The sequence below is a fragment of the Oryctolagus cuniculus genome, chromosome 18 (assembly GCF_964237555.1).
Source record: "Oryctolagus cuniculus chromosome 18, mOryCun1.1, whole genome shotgun sequence".
NCBI lineage: Eukaryota > Metazoa > Chordata > Mammalia > Lagomorpha > Leporidae > Oryctolagus > Oryctolagus cuniculus.
The window spans coordinates 50,497,002-50,515,461 of record NC_091449.1 but is presented as its reverse complement, the minus strand read 5'-3'; the positions used below and the strand labels follow the sequence as shown (position 1 = coordinate 50,515,461).

At 55.1% G+C, this 18,460-nt stretch overlaps 2 protein-coding genes across 5 annotated transcripts; one reads left to right on the top strand and one right to left on the bottom strand.

Annotated features, from left to right (window-relative positions):
- Nucleotides 1-15: 15 nt before the first annotated feature.
- On the bottom strand, nt 16-2,668 carry TMEM208 (transmembrane protein 208). Its single transcript, XM_002711598.4, has 6 exons — nt 2,538-2,668; nt 1,904-1,999; nt 866-925; nt 643-779; nt 398-482; nt 16-295 (listed from the first exon to the last, which is right to left on the bottom strand). Exons 1-6 carry the CDS (start codon nt 2,541-2,543, stop codon nt 158-160), a joined length of 522 nt encoding a protein of 173 aa, XP_002711644.1. The 5' UTR covers nt 2,544-2,668; the 3' UTR covers nt 16-157.
- On the top strand, nt 2,643-18,128 carry LOC100347141 (F-box/LRR-repeat protein 2). Of its 4 annotated transcripts, none has more exons than XM_051847182.2 (7): nt 2,643-2,786; nt 6,145-6,246; nt 14,424-15,320; nt 16,471-16,686; nt 16,826-16,969; nt 17,158-17,375; nt 17,476-18,128. In XM_051847182.2, the coding sequence occupies exons 1-7, from the start codon at nt 2,763-2,765 to the stop codon at nt 17,642-17,644; spliced, it is 1,770 nt and encodes a 589-aa protein (XP_051703142.2). In that variant the 5' UTR covers nt 2,643-2,762; the 3' UTR covers nt 17,645-18,128. The 4 variants fall into 4 exon arrangements, with proteins under 4 accessions (XP_051703142.2, XP_002711649.3, XP_008255666.3 ...); XM_002711603.5 differs by having other exon boundaries at nt 14,424-15,416; XM_008257443.4 differs by lacking the exon at nt 2,643-2,786 and adding an exon at nt 2,800-2,934 and having other exon boundaries at nt 14,424-15,416.
- Nucleotides 18,129-18,460: the final 332 nt, after the last annotated feature.

The following is an 18,460-nucleotide window of genomic DNA, read 5'->3' as shown; positions in this document are numbered from 1 at the left end:
ACCCGCAGGCAGGACTCGCATCCTAAGCCGTTTATTCAGCAATCCTATACTCCAGACTGCTTTGACCCTGGACCAGGCCCCTCATAGCTCCAGGCGTGAGGGCCAGGCAGCCCACTAAGGGCCACCCAGGGCTAACAGCCTGTGGCCACGTCAATGGTTACAAGCGCTTCATCTGCCGCCGCTCCTGTCGGCGCTGCCGTTTCTCGTTGTGCTCTGGTGCTGGGGCAGCACTGTCTGCCGTGAACCAGGGGCCTAGCACATTCACCCACAGGAGGTAAAGGGCCCGGCCTGGAGCCTAGGAGAGGAAAGGTAACTTGAGGCCACGTGTAGGAATGGAAGGTGGGGAGGGTCAGATGCCCTTTACTGGGACCCCCACCCCCACCCCCGGCCCACGCACCAGAAGCCAGAAGGACCAGATGTAGAGGGAGAAGCAGCTGAGCACCTGCACGATGGCTGTCAGCAGGATCACATCCTTAAGGTGCCTGTGGATAGAAGGGAGGCTGCCAAAGACAGTGGATGGGCCCCGCTTCGGCTCCCTTCTGCCCTCCTCCAGGTACAGGTAGCTGTGGCTCTTGGGCTATGTGGGCCCCAGCGCCCCAGCCCTGGGGCCGCTCACCTGGGCTGGCGGTGGGGGACACTCACTCTGCCATGCCCTGTTCCATGTTGAGGTCCATGCCACCATCCATCAAGGCCCCATCCTCAGAGAAGGCTGCCCGTGCCATCGAGCTCATAGAGTGGTAGCTAGCCCCATATACTGCCAGACTAAAGCCCAGGGCCATCTGCAGAACAAGAACAGGGATATCAAAGACCAGGCACTGACCCCTTGACACCTGCACTCTTCCACCTCCTAGGAGGGGATACTTACCCAGGCCCAAAATGAGGCAGATGAGTAGAAGAAGACCAAGGTCACAAGGCAGTAAATGGCCTGTAAGCAAACACAGGATCAGGCTGAGGTCAGAAGCTCCCCCGACGTGGGTTTTAGCATAGCAGCCAACACAGCCAATTGGAGTGCCTGGTTCTGCCTCTAACCCCAACTTCCTGCAGGTGCACACCCTGGAAAGCAGCAGGTGATGACACAAGGAATTGGGTCCTCTACCCTCTGGGAGACATGGTTTGAATTCCCAGCTCCTGGCTTTAGGCTGGCCCAGCCCTGGCTGTTGCAGATATTTAGGGAGTGAAGAGGCAAATGGGAGCTCTGTCTGTCTCTCTCTCCAATAAATCAATAAGAAAATAAAAAGCTACCCCAAACCACGGGCCTCTCTCAAATCTAAGAATTCGAACAGATTATGGAAAGACAAAGTTTGTTCTAGTGTTGGGGGAGGAGCCCTGCTCTAAGACGCAGGTACCCAGACTCTCCTCTGACACCAAGTCAGCCCAGCAAAGAAGTCTTTGTGATCCTTTTAAAATTTTTTATTATTTACCTGAAAAGCAGAGACGAGGGTGGGGGGGAGTTCTCCCATGCACTGGTTCCTTCCCCAAATGCCTGCAACAGCCTGGGCCGGGCCATGCTAAAACCAGTAGCCTGGAATTCTATCTGGGGCTCCCATGTAGGTGGCTGGGACCAACTACTTGAGCTGTCACCTACGGCCTCCCAGGTGAGGCAACATTAGCAGGAAGCTGAATCCAGGCGCTCTGACATGGAATATGGGCATCCCAATTGGCAGCTTAACTACTGTGCCAAGTGCCCACCCCTAAAGAAACCCTGTGCATTGGGGTGGGAGGGGTTCTCGAGTCCAGCAAGACCTCCTGCCCTCAATTCCACTTCGCTGTGCAAGGACCCTTTCTCCTTTCTCCTTGGATGCTGCTCTCTGCTGGTGTCTTGGCTTTCAGATGCCACACCGCCGAATGGTGCTGAGGGCTGTGGGTCTTTGGATGGATACAGAAACGAGGAGGCAGCACTTACATTAGCCCCCAGGATGATGCGCAGGTAGAACTTCAGCGTCTCTCTGTTCTCTTCAAATATCTGCTTTTTCCCTCTCGTGCCCACTTTGCCCTTGGGCTGCAGAGACATGATGTGACACTGTCAGAGCTCGTTCCACTGCCCCCACCGTCAGGGTTAGCTCCCGAGTTCCCTGACACCGCAGGTCCCCTGGTGCTCAAGCCCAACACAACCCCTGGGGTATCCGCCCCTCCTCCAGTCCACCCCATCGAGGACTCACAGCATCTTTCCCGCACCCCCAGCTAGGACTGGCCTCCTACTCGACCTGGCACAATCCAACCATAGGCCAATACTTTCCCAGCCAAGTCTAGTTTTAGGCCGACAACTCCTTCAGGGGTACTCTGGAATGGAAACGAGTGGCGCCTCTTCGATCTCCACGGGAGTAGCTCGGATCTAGCACGGAAGCCCACCCCCTCTAGTTCTGGTACGGTCCTGCGCCACCATCTCCCCCCATCCCTCGCTCGTTCTAGTATAGTCCAGCCATGGGATGGCGTCCCCCGGGGCCACCACGTATCCCTTGGTGTCCTTCCACGGATTTTACTCTCCAGCCCCGGGGGCGCTTTGCCCATGTGGACCCTACTCTACTCGTCCTCCTTACCGCCATGGTGAGACGCAAAGACCCAGCAGGAGAAAGAACCGAAAGCGAGGGAAGCCGCAGTTAGTAGGTACCACATCGGCAGTGCATGGACTTCCGGTGCAGAACGAATTCGTCAAGATCATGGACGGAAGTGGGGTCCACTTCCTTCCCAAGTCCCACCCCTAGCGCAGACGGGACTACATTTCCCAGAAAGCCTTGCGCGGGGGCGGAGGCGGCCGGGATGCGATGGCGGAGTCGCTGCCCCTGGAGGTGAGAGGAAGCGGCCCTCAGGCCTAGGTCCGGACAGGCCCCGCCCTCGGGGTCCCGGGCTTCGGGGAGGGGCTGTGAGACAGCTAGCCCGCCCTCCCGCCTGTCGGCAGTAACCCGCCCGACGGATCCCGGGACCTGCCAGCTCTCGGTAACGGCCGCGTCTTTGGGCCACTCCATCCCCTTAGCTGGGGGAGTCACATCCCTCCCCTTCTTTATCGGCCCCAGGAGACGGCTGCTGTCACCTCAGCAAGGACGGGCCCTCGGCCCGTGCCCTTCCCTCGAGATGGCCGCCCCACCCCCTCATTTCTGGAAGATGTCCGCTCCACACCATCATTCCCGAAGGGTGACCCATCTTAACCCCGGTGGTCCCTTCGGATGTTCGCTCGGTTTCTTCCGCCTGGTGGAGACGGCTGCTTCCCCTTCCCGGCGGTGGGAAAGAACCTGCTCCCTTCGCATCAACTCCGGGTTTGGTGCTGAGGTCCTGTGGTGAGGACAGGCCTTCGACGCACTCCCTAGTCCCCTAGTGATGGGCGCCTCTCTCTCTCACCCCATAGGAGAGTTCCATCTCCGTAGCTGGTAGCTGCCCACCTTAGCTGGGAGGTAACAGGCTTTGTCCCCAGTGGCTTTTGGAATGGCCTCCCCCTCTCTTGCCCTGAGGGTTGGCAGCCCCCTCCTGCTGCCCTCAGAACACTGGCCACCCTTTCCTCTCAGTCCTGGAATGATACTCCCTGTCCTTAGCAGAAAACAGGCCTGTTGCCACCCCCACGGAGACCCATGCAATGGCGTCTGTTTCCCCCTTGGCCCCAGAGAATACCCGTTCGTCTCCATAGATCCCATGGATGACTAATCCTATCTCTAGGAGCCCCTCGGGGTGGGCTCCACGAGCTGGCACCACATCCTCACCACTGCCTAGAGTCTACAGAGTCCAGCCCCACCCCAGCCTCGTGAATCGTGTCCCTGCTTCCTCCTGTGGTGACAGGTTTGATCCCTCTCCCTTTGCTCCTGCGCTTGGCAGCTCATCCCCCACAAGATAGGCTGCCCTGCTCGGTCCATCTCAGTCCCCGTCAATTCTTTCTTTATATGCTAGCCCCCCTGTCTCCAAAGCCTGTCCTCCCAGTCATTCTGCTCTCAGTAATCATCTTTTATATCCCCACCCCGTCCCTGAGCAAACTTTTGGTGAAAATAGAGGTAGAAGATTGTCCATCCTTGACTTAGTACAGTAAGTATGGACTGAGCCCCTCCTTTCTCTGGGTGTCTGAGGAGGGAAGGAGAGGTCAGAGCAGGCTCGTGAAGTCAGGGTTCAAGAAGGCCTGGCAGCCCAGAGGCCCATGTAGGCAAGAGGGAGTGGACACGCTGGGCTTGCGTAGGACAGGAGGGAGATTGGGTAGGGAAAGCTCTGGGACCACGGGTCTGGACAGGTGTGGAGGCCTGGCAGTGCTACCGCAGGAGTGGAGACTTTATCCTGAGAGTTCTGGGGAACCCTGGAGGTTTTCAGCAGGGGTGTGTGGAGGCTGAAAATGTTGTTTTTAAAAAAGGAAATTAATCTTGGGGCAGTTTGCAGAATGGATTATCCAGGATGAAGGTGGAGGCCAGGAAAGCAGGTGGAAGATTGTGGAAGGAATCCAGTTCTGGGGTGGTGAAAATCTGAACTACTGAGGTAGTAAAATTGCAAAGGTAGAAATATTGATAACAGCCACCCACCTGTCATTTATGGATTGTCAAGCATTATGTATCATATATAATATGTATATGTTAATACATCAATGTGTATAAAATTCAATTCTCATAAGACTATCATCTGGATTTTTTTATATCCGCATTTTGCAGATATGAAAACTAGAGCTCAGAGAGGTCAAGCATCTTACCTGAGGTCACCCAGCTAGGAAGTAGTAGAGCTGGGGTTTGACTGAATCTAGCGCAGAATGAGATGAGCCTGGCCTAAAGCCTGTGCCTCACGTGAAGAACATGAAGAGTCCAAATATATGGACCTTCCAGGGGGTGCGCTGGTGCCACGGGGCAGTTAGGAGGGAGGGGCTGTTTTGGACTGAGGGCACGATATGAATCTTGGTTGAGATTGGCGGGGGAGGGTGATAAGCATTTGGGTGAAGGATTCAGTAGACAATTGGTAATACTGGACTAGCACTTGGATAGTAGGAGGAGAATATGGGGCTATTAAATTGCTTGTTATTCCTGTATTGGTAAATGGAACATCAAAAGCCCCAGTTCTCAACCCTGGTAGCCACAGAAGAATCCAGAAACAGGGCAATTGGAATGCCAGATGAAACCTTAGAAAAGCATCTGACAGCACTCAAGGAGAGAAGATTCTAGAGGAAAGAAATAGTTAATACCAATCATTCCTAGCCTCACAGCCATCCCTTTCCCAGTTCTCTTTGGATTTCTAATCTTACTACAGCAGCCTTGAGGCCTCCTGTGTGGGTGGAGAGGAGCCTTCCAGGCTGGGTCTTGGTGGGCCAAAATCTTCATAGCCAGCTGAGGAGGCAAGTTGGCAGTGCAAAATGGAAAAGAAGGTGTGTGAGGTGTGTGTGTGTGTGTGTCTGTCTACCCCAGGGAACTTGCCCTGGGAGGACTGGAGGAAGAGAGAAAAGAAACACCTGACTTGCTATGCAAGCTCTTTTGCTATGTTAAATAATTCTTAGAACAGCTCATTTGCATCTCACTACAACTGCCATCTTACAGATAAGGAAAACAAGGCTCAGCCTGAGATTGAACTAGTTTATCTGGCCCCAGTACCCAAGCTTTTTCAATCCAACTGGGCAGGAAGCTTGATTTGGGAGAAGTCTGCACCCCACCAGGTGTCAGAAAAGATTTGTTCTCAACAGATTCCTTGAGGCTGGAGAGAGGAAGTGAATACTCCATGAAGCTTTGGATTCAAGATGATCTAGAAGCCAGTGCTTGGTACCCCCAGAGCCACGGTGTTTATTAGCTGGGGTAGATTCCAAAGGCCCCAGTTTTTTTTTTTGTTGTTGTTGTTGTTTGTTTTGTTTTGTTTTGACAGGCAGAGTTAGAGAGAGACAGAGAGAAAGGTCTTCCTTTTTCTGTTGGTTCACCTCCCAAGTGGCCGCTATGGCCTGAGGAGGTGCTTCCTCCTGGTCTCCCATGGGGTGCAGGGCCCAAGCACTTGGGCCATCCTCCACTGCCTTCCCGGGCCACAGCAGAGAGCTGGACTGGAAGAGGAGCAACCAGGGCAGAACCGACGCCTCAACCAGGACTGGAACCCTGGGGTGCCGGTGCCACAGGCGGAGGATTAGCCTAGTGAGCCGCGGCGCCGGCATCGGCTGGGGTAGATTCCAAAGGCCCCAGTTCTAACAGCCCCCAATGCCCTGTCTTTTTCCCTTAGATGCTTACGTATATTCTGAGCTTCCTGCCTCTGTCAGATCAGAAAGAGGCCTCCCTGGTGAGTCGGACTTGGTACTGTGCAGCTCAGAATGCGCTTCGGGAGGTAAGGACCCCACCCCTACCCAGTCCTTTGTCCGTTGTCTCCCCGGTTTTCTCATGGTCCTACTTACATATCATCCGTCCATCTATCCGTGTGCATATGCACATACATACATACATGCGTACACAAAGGGCTTGGGATACAAGGCTGGGGCCCAACAGGTGAAAAAGATGCAGTTCCCCCACGGGGCTCACAGTCGAGTGAAGGAGAAGGGTGATAGGAATGATCGTGCTATGGTGCGCTCAGTGCTGTGACACTGGAATGCGAGGGTACAAGAGGAGCATGGGGAAGGGCAGCCAGAGGCCAGTGGCAGCCTCAGGGAAGGCTTCCTGACAGCAGAGGATGAGGAGAAGGTTGGTCTTCCAGGGGAAGGCACCAAGGTGTGGAATGGTTCTGGCAGTGACCACGCAGGTTCCCTGTGCCTGGAGCTGAGCTGTGTATGGCGTGGGTGGTAGACGAGGCGGCTGGAACCAGGTAGACTGTAAGCTGGCTGATGGGCCCGGCCCCAGAGCCTGGGCTTTTTCCTGAATATGGTCATCTTAAGGCAGCTAGTGACAAGGTGTGTTGTGCCTGAGAAAACTGCAGTACAGAATGGACTGAGTCTAGGGAGGCCGCCCAGCTGGGGGACAAATGCAGACATCTGAGCTCGTGGTGGCTCACTGTTCTCCTTCTGACTCACCTGACTGTTGGTGAAGGTGAGCAGTTCTCACCAGCTGACCATTTGTATTTCCCCTTTCTGTTTACTCATCTTTATCCACTTAACTACTCAGTTCGTGATTTTCCTTCTCAATCTGTGTGTGTGAACTTTTTACATATTAAAGATATTTGTATATTTGTTGAAATACATTCCTATTTGTCTTTTGATTTGTAGATATGTTTTTACGTACGAGATACAGAAATTAAATTTCTAAGTTGTTGATTCTGAACATCTTTTTCTATTTCTTTCATTGTTTTTAAACTTAAAGATCCCTTTGGAGATTTGGTAAATATACACTCTTCTTTTTTTTCTTTAAAATAGACTATTTTTAAAGGCAGTGTTAGGTTTACAGTGAAATTGTTTCTTCTGTCTTGTATTTTTTATTGGTGACATCTATTTTGATCTATGCTATGAGATAAGAAGCTGAACAGATTTGTTTTCAAACAGTCCAGGCGCCTGTGTATGTCTTATCTTCCCTTTCCCTGTTTGTTTGGAAGCCTCCTCTGTCATATATCAAATGAGTGTGTATAAATAGGTCTGTTGTTGAATAATCAGTGTCATTGATCTTCCTGTCCAAAGGAATTTGATTTTAGACTTGATGAGCATTTGAAACATGAGACATCTGTGTGCGATAGTTAGATTTCTGGGTGAGGAATTCAAGGGAAGTTTCTGGGTAAGACATAGATATGAGTGTCATGAAGGAACGGATGGAAGTTAGAGCCACAGAGCTGAGCAGCTTCTCCCAGGGGACAGCATGAAGCGCCAAAGGCACTGCAGGCCAGAGAATTCCCCAGGGCTGGACACCAGTCCAAGGTCACAGGAAGGAGAGGGGGCCGAGGAGCCCCCAGAAAGAGGAGGGCCTAGAAGTCAAAAGCAAGAAAGCGTTCTAAGGGCTGAGTGGATAATTAGTGTTAATCCCAGAGTCCAGCCGAGTAAAAAACAAGGAATGTCCATGATATGTGATACCCAAAGAGGTCACTAAAGGCTTCAGGAATATTTGGAATCTGGGAGAGAAAGCCAGGTTGGTCGAGGAGTGAATGAGAGATGGAAGGAAATGGAGGGTGACCTCAGTTGCAAGGAATTTCCCCTAGGGAGGAAGGAAATCAACAAGGCAAAAATGGGGGGAGGACATTGTGACACAGCAGTTAAGGCCTCCACTTGGGATGCCTACCTCCCCTATCAGAGGGCCTGAGTTCAAGTCCCACCTCCATTTCCAATCCAGCTTCCTGCTAATGTACACCCTGGAAGGCAGCAGATGATGGCTTAAGTAACCTGGGCCAAGCTGCCCCCACATGGGAGACCTGGATGGAATTCCTGTCTCCTGGCTTCAGCCTGGCTCAGCTCTGGCTGTTTTGGACATTGGGAAAGTAAACTAGTAGATGGAAAATTCTGTATCTCTCTGTCTCTGTCTCTGTCTTTCTCTCTCTCTGTCTTTCGAATAAATAAACTTAACAAAAAGAAAACAGGGCAGAAATGAGAGTTTGAGGTGGGCTTGACAAAGGGATTTTGATTGGGAGAAATTCCAAATGTGCTCAAATGCTTAGAGAGTCACTAAGGAAGGGTGCGTGTGGGGAGAAGAGAGGTCAGGGCCGGCGGATGCCGCCTGAGGTGGTGCAGACACGGGCTTCAGAGCACAGGGCTGACCTGCAGAGGATGCAGAGGGTGTCACGTCTTCCTGAGGAAGCAGGGGAGTCGGGGGATGCGGGGAGCTGTTTGTGGAGGAAGTGTCTTGGAGGCATCCACTTCCTTAGCTGTTCCTGTGTGTGCCTAGCACTGTGCTGGGCGCGTGGGGGCGGGGCGGGAGGGGCACAGCATTGAGGAAGACACAGCACTTGGGAGTTTGTGCTAAGAGGGGGCCAAGCACAAGCTAAAAGGGGCCAGGGTGCTGCGTTCGAACTCTACATCTCTGAGACGCATCCAGGATTCAGAGAACATTCAGAAAGGACTCCGTGGAGGAGGAGATGCTCAGCCTGAGCCTCAAGAGAGGAAAACATGTTTGCCAAATAGAAGTAGGTGAGGGGTGGGCTCTGCTCCCTACACCCCCAGAAATGGAGAACCGCTAAGTAGAGGCAGGCAGCATGCCACAGCATTTCACATGAGTGAGCCTCCTCAAAGCTGCCAAGGAAGGGGAGTGGGCGTGGGAAGATACGGGCTGCAGAAGGAGGTGGGGTCTTGAAGGCCGCCCAGGAAACCTAGCCCTGTCCTGTGGGCATGGAGACCTGCCTGAGGGTGTGAACAGCACATCCAGGTTTGCCTTCTGGAAAGTGTCTCGGTGTCGAGCCCGAGGACGCCTGGAGTCAGAAAGACTGAAGGAGGAGGACACTGCTGCGATTGACTCTGGGCCAACCACACAGGACCGAAGGGAAGCAGCAGCAGTGGCATTGGAATAGAGGAACGTATTTCAGTACAGCAGAGAAATGGCATTGTAGGGACTTCGGACATTGGAGACGCGGGAGTAAGGAGGAGTCTAGGATAACTCCCAGATTTCCCACTTGGGTGCCTCAGTGGAGGGTGGCGAAAATTTACGAGAAGGAGCAGGGTTTTGGAGAATAAGATGGTGAATTGAGATTTCGGCATGTTGAATCTGTTATCTGGAGAGAGTTCAGGAAGCAGTCGGCTCCCAGGAAAATCAGATGGATCAGAAAGAAAGCAGTTGGAATGATTGTCCCCCAGGACCAAGTGCACATGGAGAGGGACATAGATTGTGTGTGTTATATTGCATGGAACAGTCTGGAGGGAGCCCATTCATTCATACTCATGGACTGGTCTCTCTTTGGTGACCCCAAAAGAGGCTGATGGAAGTAGGCTGGAAGAGAGGCGGAGAACCAAGAGGGCAGAGTCACTGAGTCTCCAGGGGCAGAGGACATCAGGGACATGAAGGGCTACTGGCATTCATAGCAGGGCACAGCTGAGAGGATATCGTGGGAGGTCTTGAGAGAAGCCCTCACATACTGGTGGCCTTACCAGAGGGGCGCTGTTGCCAGGAATGGTTGATTCTGTGGGGACAGTGGTGGAGGGGCAGATGAGCGAGGCAAGGGGAAGTAGGGGTACCAGCCCAGGTGTGGGTGTGCCCTTTGCTCCCGAGAAGCCAGACTCTGGAGGAAAGGGAGAAGCGAGGGTGAGAAGAGGGCGACAGGCTGAGGGAGCCTTTTTGTTGTTGCTTAGGGCTCTGGGGTGTTTGTGGCCTCTGAGGAAGGAGAAGGCAGAAACAGCAGAGTTCCTAGAAGGGAAGGTGGAAACAGCCCAGTGGGCCAGAAGAGAGGGGCCGACCGGAACCAGAAGTGCATGAGAGGGAAGGAGGTTAGGATGGGTGCTGCCAGGGGCCAGCTGGTGACCAGGGAAAGGGGAGGACTCCCACCTGATGGTTTTGCCTGCTTTTCTGAGAAGGCTGGGGTGAGGGGAGGCTGCTGCAGCAGGCCCAGGAGCTGAAGTTGGTGGGCTTGAAGAGAGATCTTGGAGGCCGGGAGTGGACAGGGATCAAGGAAGAGAAGCAGGGGAGGCGATGCTGGTAGTGCAGGTGAGAGGGAAGAGCCTGGTGTCCTGGGCAGCATTCCATATCCCCAGCACAGACCCAGAGGAGGCATCTTGTCTCATCATACCTGGCTGGGCCAGGAGGATGGGCACAGTGGCTTGACAGAGGCAGGGCAGCTGGGCCCTTAGGACAAGCAGTCTCAGGGTGAAGCTAGTAGAGGCCAGCAAAGGAGAAGGCAGAGGAGGCAAAATGGGAAGCCAGGCCCCTGGGCTTAGGTGATATTGGAGGAGGAGGCTGGGGCATTGTTTAGGATCTTAAGGGTCCACCATTTTTGAGCTCGGGTTGCTCCCGCTAATGGTAGACTCCACATAGAATTTTTGTCAAAGACCCATCCGATGCCTCTGCAAACCTCAGCCCCACCTGATTGGCAGCATTAGGATAGCCAGGCCACAGGTTCTTAGGCACCTGGGGCCCTGCCCATTCCTCACCACCATGTCCCGCAGAACAGGCTGCAGAACCTTATTGACAGGAACCATCTCCCAGGGCCCGGATGTGGGCAGGCAGATAAGGGGATCGCGCCCCCAGCCCATAGGTGCAGTGGAAGATCCTGGCTTACCAGGGCCAGCTGGGGCCTCTGTCTCAGCAGGCCAGGCTGGAGGCTGCAGTTGGTGACTTCTTTTTTCTCCAGATCTACCCTTAGTTAACTTAATCTCAGTTTTTGTTAAATAGGGTTCAGGCAAAGCCAGTGCCCCCACAGGTACCCGGGTGCTGCCCATTGCTGGGAAGAGCCGTGGTTGGCTGCCACTAGGCTGCTCACTGTGAAGCAAGAGCTGAAGACAGCTCCGCCCTCAGCTGCCCTCTCCCTCCTGAGCTGTTTATTCAAGCCTGGATGAGCCTGTAGAAGCAGACTCCTCTCTAGAGTCCCCTGGCCCTCGGTGCCAGAGCAGGCATTTTCCCAGTGTCTTCTGGAGGAGAGTGGGTGTGGTAGCTTTGGTTCCTGTGGTGCGCAGGAGGGAGAGCATTGTCTCCATCAGATTCCTTTCCCAGCCCGAACCAAGGTCTGTAGGCTCAGCCAGGGCTTCGCCTGATACAAGACCCTGGCCTCCTGCAGTCCAGGGCCATGTGTCACCTTTAACAGATCCAGGGCATTCTCCAAGTGACTTTGCAATTACTCTTTTTAATAAAGATTTATTTATTTGAAAGGCAGAGTTACAGAGAGAAGAGGGGCCAGGGAGGAGAAAGATCTATCCCCTAGTTCACTACCTAAATGGCCATAATGACTGGGGTTGGGCCATGCCAAAGCCAGGAGCCTGAAACTCTATCTGAGTCTCCCATATGGATGGCAGGGGTCCAAGTACTTGGGGCCATTTTTCACTGCTTTCTCAGGTGCATTAGCAGAGAGCTGTATTGGAAGTTGAGCAGCCGGGACTTGAAACCTGGGTGCCTATGGGATGCTGGCATCACAGGTGGAGATTTAACTTTCTGCGCCACAAGTCCAGCCCAGCAGTTCCTTTTAAGATCCCAGCACTGGGAGAGGAGACCAGGGGCCGTGTTGGTCCCTCTGTGGTTGAAGCAGGCACTCTTCCCTTGAACCTTTAGAAGCACCTAGGGCTACTCTTGTACCAGAGCCAAAGTCCAGCACCCAGGAAGCATGCTCTGCCTGCTACTGTGCCCCCCACAGAGATAATATCTGTAAAGGGCTTTTCCTGGCCATTGCAGTTTAAGTTCAGGTGGCCTCAAGAGCAGGGCAATGACTTAGAGGCTGTCCTCAACCCACCAAGCAAAATGGTGGCATACCAGAGATGGTCTCAAGCCCCTCCTTCTCCCAATAGCTAGAATTCCTTCCAGCCAGGTCCCGCCTCTTTTTCAAGTGACTTGGTGCCAGCAGCCAGCCCTGGACTTGGGGCCTGGGATGACTGCCAGTGCCTTCTCATGTCTGTTTGCCTACCTTGTTATTGAGAGGCAGTGGGAGTGGGAACATTCCTGGCCACGCAGGCTCTGATGGAAGGCAAGCTAAGCACCTACAGTGGCTGCAGCTGCTGGAGCTGGGGTGTGCAGGGCTCACAGAGACTCCTCATCATTGGGGGGGTGGGGGACGGGGGCAGGTACTGCCTCTGCAGCCAGCTCCCGCCACCAGCATTTGCTCTGTTTAGCATCAGACTGACTCACCTGTCCTGCAGTGACATTGGCAGTGGCTGAATGCATGTTCTTCCTTGCTTTCTGAAACATAGCCTCTCTGGTCTCTCTTTGTCACCCTTTTCCCCACCCTTACACTGGGGTCTTCCCCGGCTCTCCGTAAATCTGAGGCAGACTGGCTCTTGGGAGAGTCGCCTCTACCCCAGCATGAGGGTGTCTGTGGTAAGCATTCCTCTCACCCAGAATGACCAGAAGTGAGGTCTGGAAGGGGACCTGGTGACCCCTGATTCCTGTGAAAGAGGCCAGGAGCTGGTTCCTGTCCCTTCCACACATGCCTTCCCATTGTGGCAGCCAGGGGTGGCTGCTGCTTTCTCGGGCAGAAGCCAGGCTGGTTCCTCCACCAGGAATGAGCTCTGTGCTTCCTGGGAGAATTCTATTGATAGGTATCTTGCCAGAGCACATCCTGTGTGCCATTCTGATTCCTGGCTGCTCATGTTCTGTGGGGTACAAGCAGGAAACAGCAGCTAGGGACAAGACAGGTTTACAGAGAGCTTGCCTTCCTGCACCTGAGAAAACAAACAAGTCTTCTTTGAGGCCCATTTGCCTGCAACCTGGGCAGAGGTGGGGAAATGGGGCTGGGATTTTAGAAGCCACGGCCACGCTGCCCTCTCACTACAGACCTGTTCCACACACATGACACCAGCTTCCTTTGGCACAAGATTAGGAAAGGTTCTAGGACAATATATCCTTCACTGGGGCCTCTTCCACAAGCCAGCTCATTCCCAAGACTTGCCCCTGAGCTCACCTACCGAGTTCCACGCCACTGCAGCTGTGTGCTCCCCACTCTCGTACCCCTCTTCCTCTGTGGCACTTCTGAGATCACAAAGTTGTCCCCTCCAGAGATGTGTCCCAGGGTCACAAGCACATCTTTCTAAAAATTTTTTTAAAGATTTATTTGAAAGGCATTGTTACAGAGAGGCGAAGTAGAGAGAGAGAGAGAGAGAGAAAGAAAGAGAGTTCTTCCATCTGCTGGTTCACTCCCCAAATGGCCACATCACCCAAGGACTTAGGCCATCTTCTACCACTTTCCCAAGCCGTAGCAGAGCTGAATCGAAAGTGGAGCAGGTGCCCATGTGGGATGCTGGCACTGCACACAGTGGCTTTACCTGCTCTGCCATAGCGCCAGTTCCCACAAGCACTTCTTGAACCCAGGCAACCACGACCCAGTCCCACATGTCTTAGTTCATGCATGTGCACATGTATACGTATACATATATGGCCAATTTTGTAAACATTCATGTGCCTGAAACACAGGCCACCAGAGGACCCAGGACTCGCTGCCTTCCCCAGTCCTCTGGCGCCTGGGCCTCAGAGGGTGTGGTGAGTGACACCTGCCTCACTTCTGCCTTCAGTTGCTCTGAGAGCTACTGATGTGCTTTCTAGAAAGTGAGGGAGGCTGGTTGCTTAGCTAATGCTGAGACCCTGAAGTAGGAGACGAAGCCTGTGGATCAGCCTCCTTCTGAAAGTCCCAAAGGCTGGGGTCTGGCATACTTTATCCTCCCACTCCCTGGGTGGCCTCCAACTGACATCTCAGCCCTCCTGGGCTCAGCAAGCTCCCTCCCCATGCTGTCCCTGACCGCCTCGCTCCCCAGCATCCAGTCTTTTGTCTGTTAACTAACCTTCCTGCCCTCCCCCCAGAGCCTTCTCTCTCATCCCTGGGTGACTGGTCTTCGCAGCTCCACTTCCTCCTCACACCCCCACCCAGCTACACATGACTTCATCCACCTGGTGGGTTCCCCTTGTGGAAGAGCCTTTGCTGACCTGTTCTCAACCTCTGGCTGGAGGACTGACCTCTGGCCTGCTGCTGCCCCCTAGATAAATGTGCGGTACAACATCCCTGTGTCCTCTGCCTCCCTCTCGGCCATCAAGAGCCTGGGCCTCAGGGGCATCTCCTGCATTGGCCTCATCAACCTGGATGGTTCACCAGCTTCACACCAGGTGCTGCAGTCTGTTGCCCACTATCTAGGCCCACACCTGCAGAGCTTGTGCCTGGGTGGAGGCAGCCCCACAGAGGCCTCCTTTGTGGCCCTGATCCTGGGCTGCCCAGCCCTGCGGATCCTTGACCTCAGTGGCTGCAACAGCCTCTTCACGTCGGGCACACTACTGGCTCATCCTGAGACAGCACAGAGTGTCCAAAAGGCTCTGAGTGGCCTCCGTGAGCTCAACCTGGCTGGCCTGCGGGACCTGTCCGACCCCAGCTTCAACCAGCTCAGCAGCTGTGCCCCCAGCTTGGAGCGTCTCTCCTTGGCATACTGCCACCTCAGCTTTGAGCCAGGCCTGGCCCGGGGCTTCACTGGCTCCCAGGACTACCACCCTGCCAAACTCTCTTTCTGCAACCTGCTACGATTTGTGAAGGAGCGGGCTGGCAGGCTGCATGCCCTGGACCTGGGAGGCACTGGCTTGCCACCTGAGACCCTGAAAGCCCTGGGCCAAGTGGCCGGGTTGCAGCTGCAGGAACTGAGCCTGCACAGCTGTAGAGACCTCTCCACAGAGGCAGTGACCACCTTGTGCCGCCAGCAACCAGGCCTTACCTCCCTGGACCTCAGTGGCTGTTCAGAACTGACTGACGGGGCGCTCTTGGCTGTGAGCCGAGGCCTGCGGCACCTGCGATGCCTGTGCGTGGGGAAGCTGCAACGCCTGACAGACGCAGGATGTACAGCTCTGGGGGGCCTACGGCAGTTGCAGAGCCTGGACATGGCTGAGTGCTGTCTGGTGAGCGGGCGGGAGTTGGCCCGGGCCCTGGGCCCTCTGCATGGAGTACCACTCCCCCTGGCCTCCCTCAGGCTGGCCTACTGCTCTTCACTGAAGGTGAGCCCACCATCCTTGTCCTTTACTCTAGGGCTGGGAGCTGAGGGCCTGGGGTAGGGGAGGGGGATGACTAAGGGTTGGTAGTGAGAAGTGAACTTGGGATATAGTCTGGGAGGACAGAAGCCTCAGCAGATGCTGCGGTTATCGGCCACTCCTCCCCTAAGTCCCCATAGGGCCCAGGGAGAGGGAGGTCCAGCCCAAGGCCTCACATGCCAAGTACCCATTTGTTGACTGCTGCAGTCTGGGGAGGGGCACTGCTGGGGAGGCAGGGAGGCAGGAGGAAGGGGGTGCAGGAGGAGACTGGAGGGAGAGAGGCTCTGAAGGCAGCTCGAGGGTGGAACCTCAGGAGGTGGTGTGATGTGGGAACCACAGTCATTTCATAACCGAAGCCAGATCCTAAAATAGGGACCAGCCCTGTCCCTCTGGGCCGTGCCTGGTCAGTACGACCAGGGCATTCTCAGGCTAATGTCTAGCTCTCGACCTTGAAAGTGCCTCTCCTCCCACCCCCACTCCATCTTCTGTGTGTCGTAGCTGCTCTCTGGGCCCACATTCTTGTGCCTCTGTGGTACCCCTCTCTACAAACCAGCTGCCTCCACTGTGCGCATAGCTCCTGTTTCCCCGACTCCAACTTTCCCCTGCCATACCCTGCTGCAGCCTCATAGTTCTGGGTCAAGTTCTAGAGGGAACATATCTGATTGGCTCAGCAGGCCACCTCTGGTCCAATAAGCTCTGGTCAGAGGGCTGCCTCACTCCTCAGCAGGGGCAGGGGGGCGCAGGTGGGGCAGCTACCTTAGAAATTTCCATGCACACCCTTCCTCCCCCAACACCAGAGGCCCCGCCTTTGTCCTCCAGCAATCTCCCCCTGGTCTTTCACCGCCAGGGCCCACCATTTCCATTCTGACCTGTTGCTACCAGTACAGGGACCATGTTGCTCCCCCTCTTGGTCCTGTAGTATTTCCCTATTGCCTGTGGGGTTTGGGAAGCAGCCCCTGCCAGGCCTGCTGGCACAGGCACCGAGCTGCCATGCCATCCTCTGTCCTCTTCGCCCTCCTAGGATGCCTCCGTGTTCTCCATGATCCCAGTGCTGGGCCAGAGCCTCAGGGTACTTGACTTGTCCTCCTGCGTGGCCCTCACCAACCAGACCCTGCAGGCCATCTGCACCTACCTAACCCATCTCTCAGTCTTGCGCCTGGCTTGGTGCAAGGAACTCTGCGACTGGGGGCTTTTGGGGCTCAGAGAACCAAGTGAGGAGCCCACGCACATGCCCCAGGTGCAAGACTCTCAAGGTTGGGGGTGGAGATGGGTGGCCCCGGGTGGCCCCTGTCTCAACTGCCCTCCTGAGTCTTTCTCAAGGAGCATTTGAGAGGAAACTCGGGAAGAGCCTGAGCAGCGGGAGCTTCTGCCTACAGCCACGTCCCGAGCTGGAGCATCAGGACTCAGGCCCCAAGGAATCCTCTCTGCAGCCACGGGGCCCCTCCCTGCTCGTGCTGCAGGCCCTGCAGGAGTTGGACCTCACAGCCTGCAGCAAGCTGACCGATGCCAGTTTGGCCAAGGTGTGGAGCTGAGGATCCTGGGCCAATCCACATTTTGCCCAGAATTCTAAGAAGTCTTGAGTTCCTTTCTCACGAGCTTCTGCTGCTTATGGTCATTCCCCTGGCTTGGGGTGGAGGAACCTGGAAGGGCCCCAGGCGCTGATTCCAGGGCCAAACTGTACCCATGCCTTGTCACCCCATTTTTGCAGGTGCTCCAGTTCCCCCAGCTGAGGCAACTCTCCCTGAGCCTGCTGCCAGCACTCACAGACCTGGGCCTGGTAGCTGTGGCCAGGGGCTGCCCCAGCCTAGAGCGCCTAGCACTGAGTCACTGTGGCCGCCTCAGTGATGAGGGCTGGGCCCAGGCAGCCGGGTCCTGGCCAAGGCTGCAGCACCTCAACCTGTCCAGCTGCAGTCAGCTCACAGAGCAGTGAGTGTGTCCCATGAGGTGGAGCAGAGGGAGCCACGGAGCAGGGGCTGGGCTGGGGCCCCAGGCTGGGTCAGGCCCTTAGCCATTGGCTTCCTTACAGAACACTGGATACCATTGGGCAGGAGTGCAAGCAGCTTCGGGTGTTGGATGTGGCCATGTGCCCCAGTATCAACGTGGCCGCTGTCAGGCGCTTCCGAGACCGACTGCCAGAGGTGACCTGCGTCCAGTCCCGCTTTGTAGGAGGGGCAGACCTGACCCTAACACTCTGAGGTCAGGTCAATAACCAGCCGTGGCTCAGCCTCCTTTACCCTACTGTCCCCATCCCTGGCTTCTTGACCTAGTACCTCTTGCCTCCTGCTGCTGCTGCAGACCGTTTGACCAGGACCAGGGGTAGGACAAATCCAGGGCCTCCCTGGGAACTTCCTGCTCTAGGCTGCCCACAGCACAGAAGCATCTTCCTTCTAGCTGCGTCTCACAGCCTCAGGTCCCTGGAAGGGCCAGCTATGTTGCTGCCACAGGCCTCTGCACTCCTAGCCCTGTTTGCCTCGTTTGGGAGCCCAGGCCCCCGGTGGGCTGAGTCTGGTAACGGGGAGGAGCACAGCCATGCCTCTCGCCTGCCCAATTGTCAGACCTCAGGCCTGTGCACTGCCCTGTTCCTGTAGGCATTTTCCCAGCCCCTCATAAGCAATGAACTTTAGCAGTCACGCTTTGGTCTTTTGTAAAACCAGGCAAGATTAAAAATTCCAGACCTTACTTCCTTGTCTGAAGTTCTCAGACTAAAGGGCTCTTGCCCTCTGCACGTCAGTTGGAAGTGGCCCAGCCCAGGATGAGGGATCACATCAAGAGGGCCCACAGACAAGTTCTTCCTCACAGCGGGCCCAGAGCCCCACAGGCTGCCCCCTGACCTGACTCTCAGCCAGGTCTTAGCTTCTCCACATGGCAGGGGACATGGAAGGCCTCCCCCAGCACAAGTCCCGGACAGGCCCAGGAGTGACGGCTTGATGCCTGAGTCATGGAGGCTCCCTTGACTGGTGCCTCTAGGCTGCAAGCCATCCCTCTCTGTGAGCAACCCCCAGAATACCTGC

Bases quoted from the DNA above. Each gene is read 5' to 3' on its own strand.
- LOC100347141 (XM_002711603.5), top strand. From the start codon at position 2,763: ATGGCGGAGTCGCTGCCCCTGGAG. The intron at 2,787-6,144 runs GTGAGAGGAAGC...TTTTTCCCTTAG, and splicing joins CGGAGTCGCTGCCCCTGGAG to ATGCTTACGTATATTCTGAG. The intron at 16,970-17,157 runs GTGTGGAGCTGA...CCATTTTTGCAG, and splicing joins CCGATGCCAGTTTGGCCAAG to GTGCTCCAGTTCCCCCAGCT.
- TMEM208 (XM_002711598.4), bottom strand. The intron at 926-1,903 runs GTAAGTGCTGCC...GTTTGCTTACAG, and splicing joins GCATCATCCTGGGGGCTAAT to GCCATTTACTGCCTTGTGAC. The intron at 483-642 runs GTGAGTGTCCCC...TTCTATCCACAG, and splicing joins ATGGAACAGGGCATGGCAGA to GCACCTTAAGGATGTGATCC.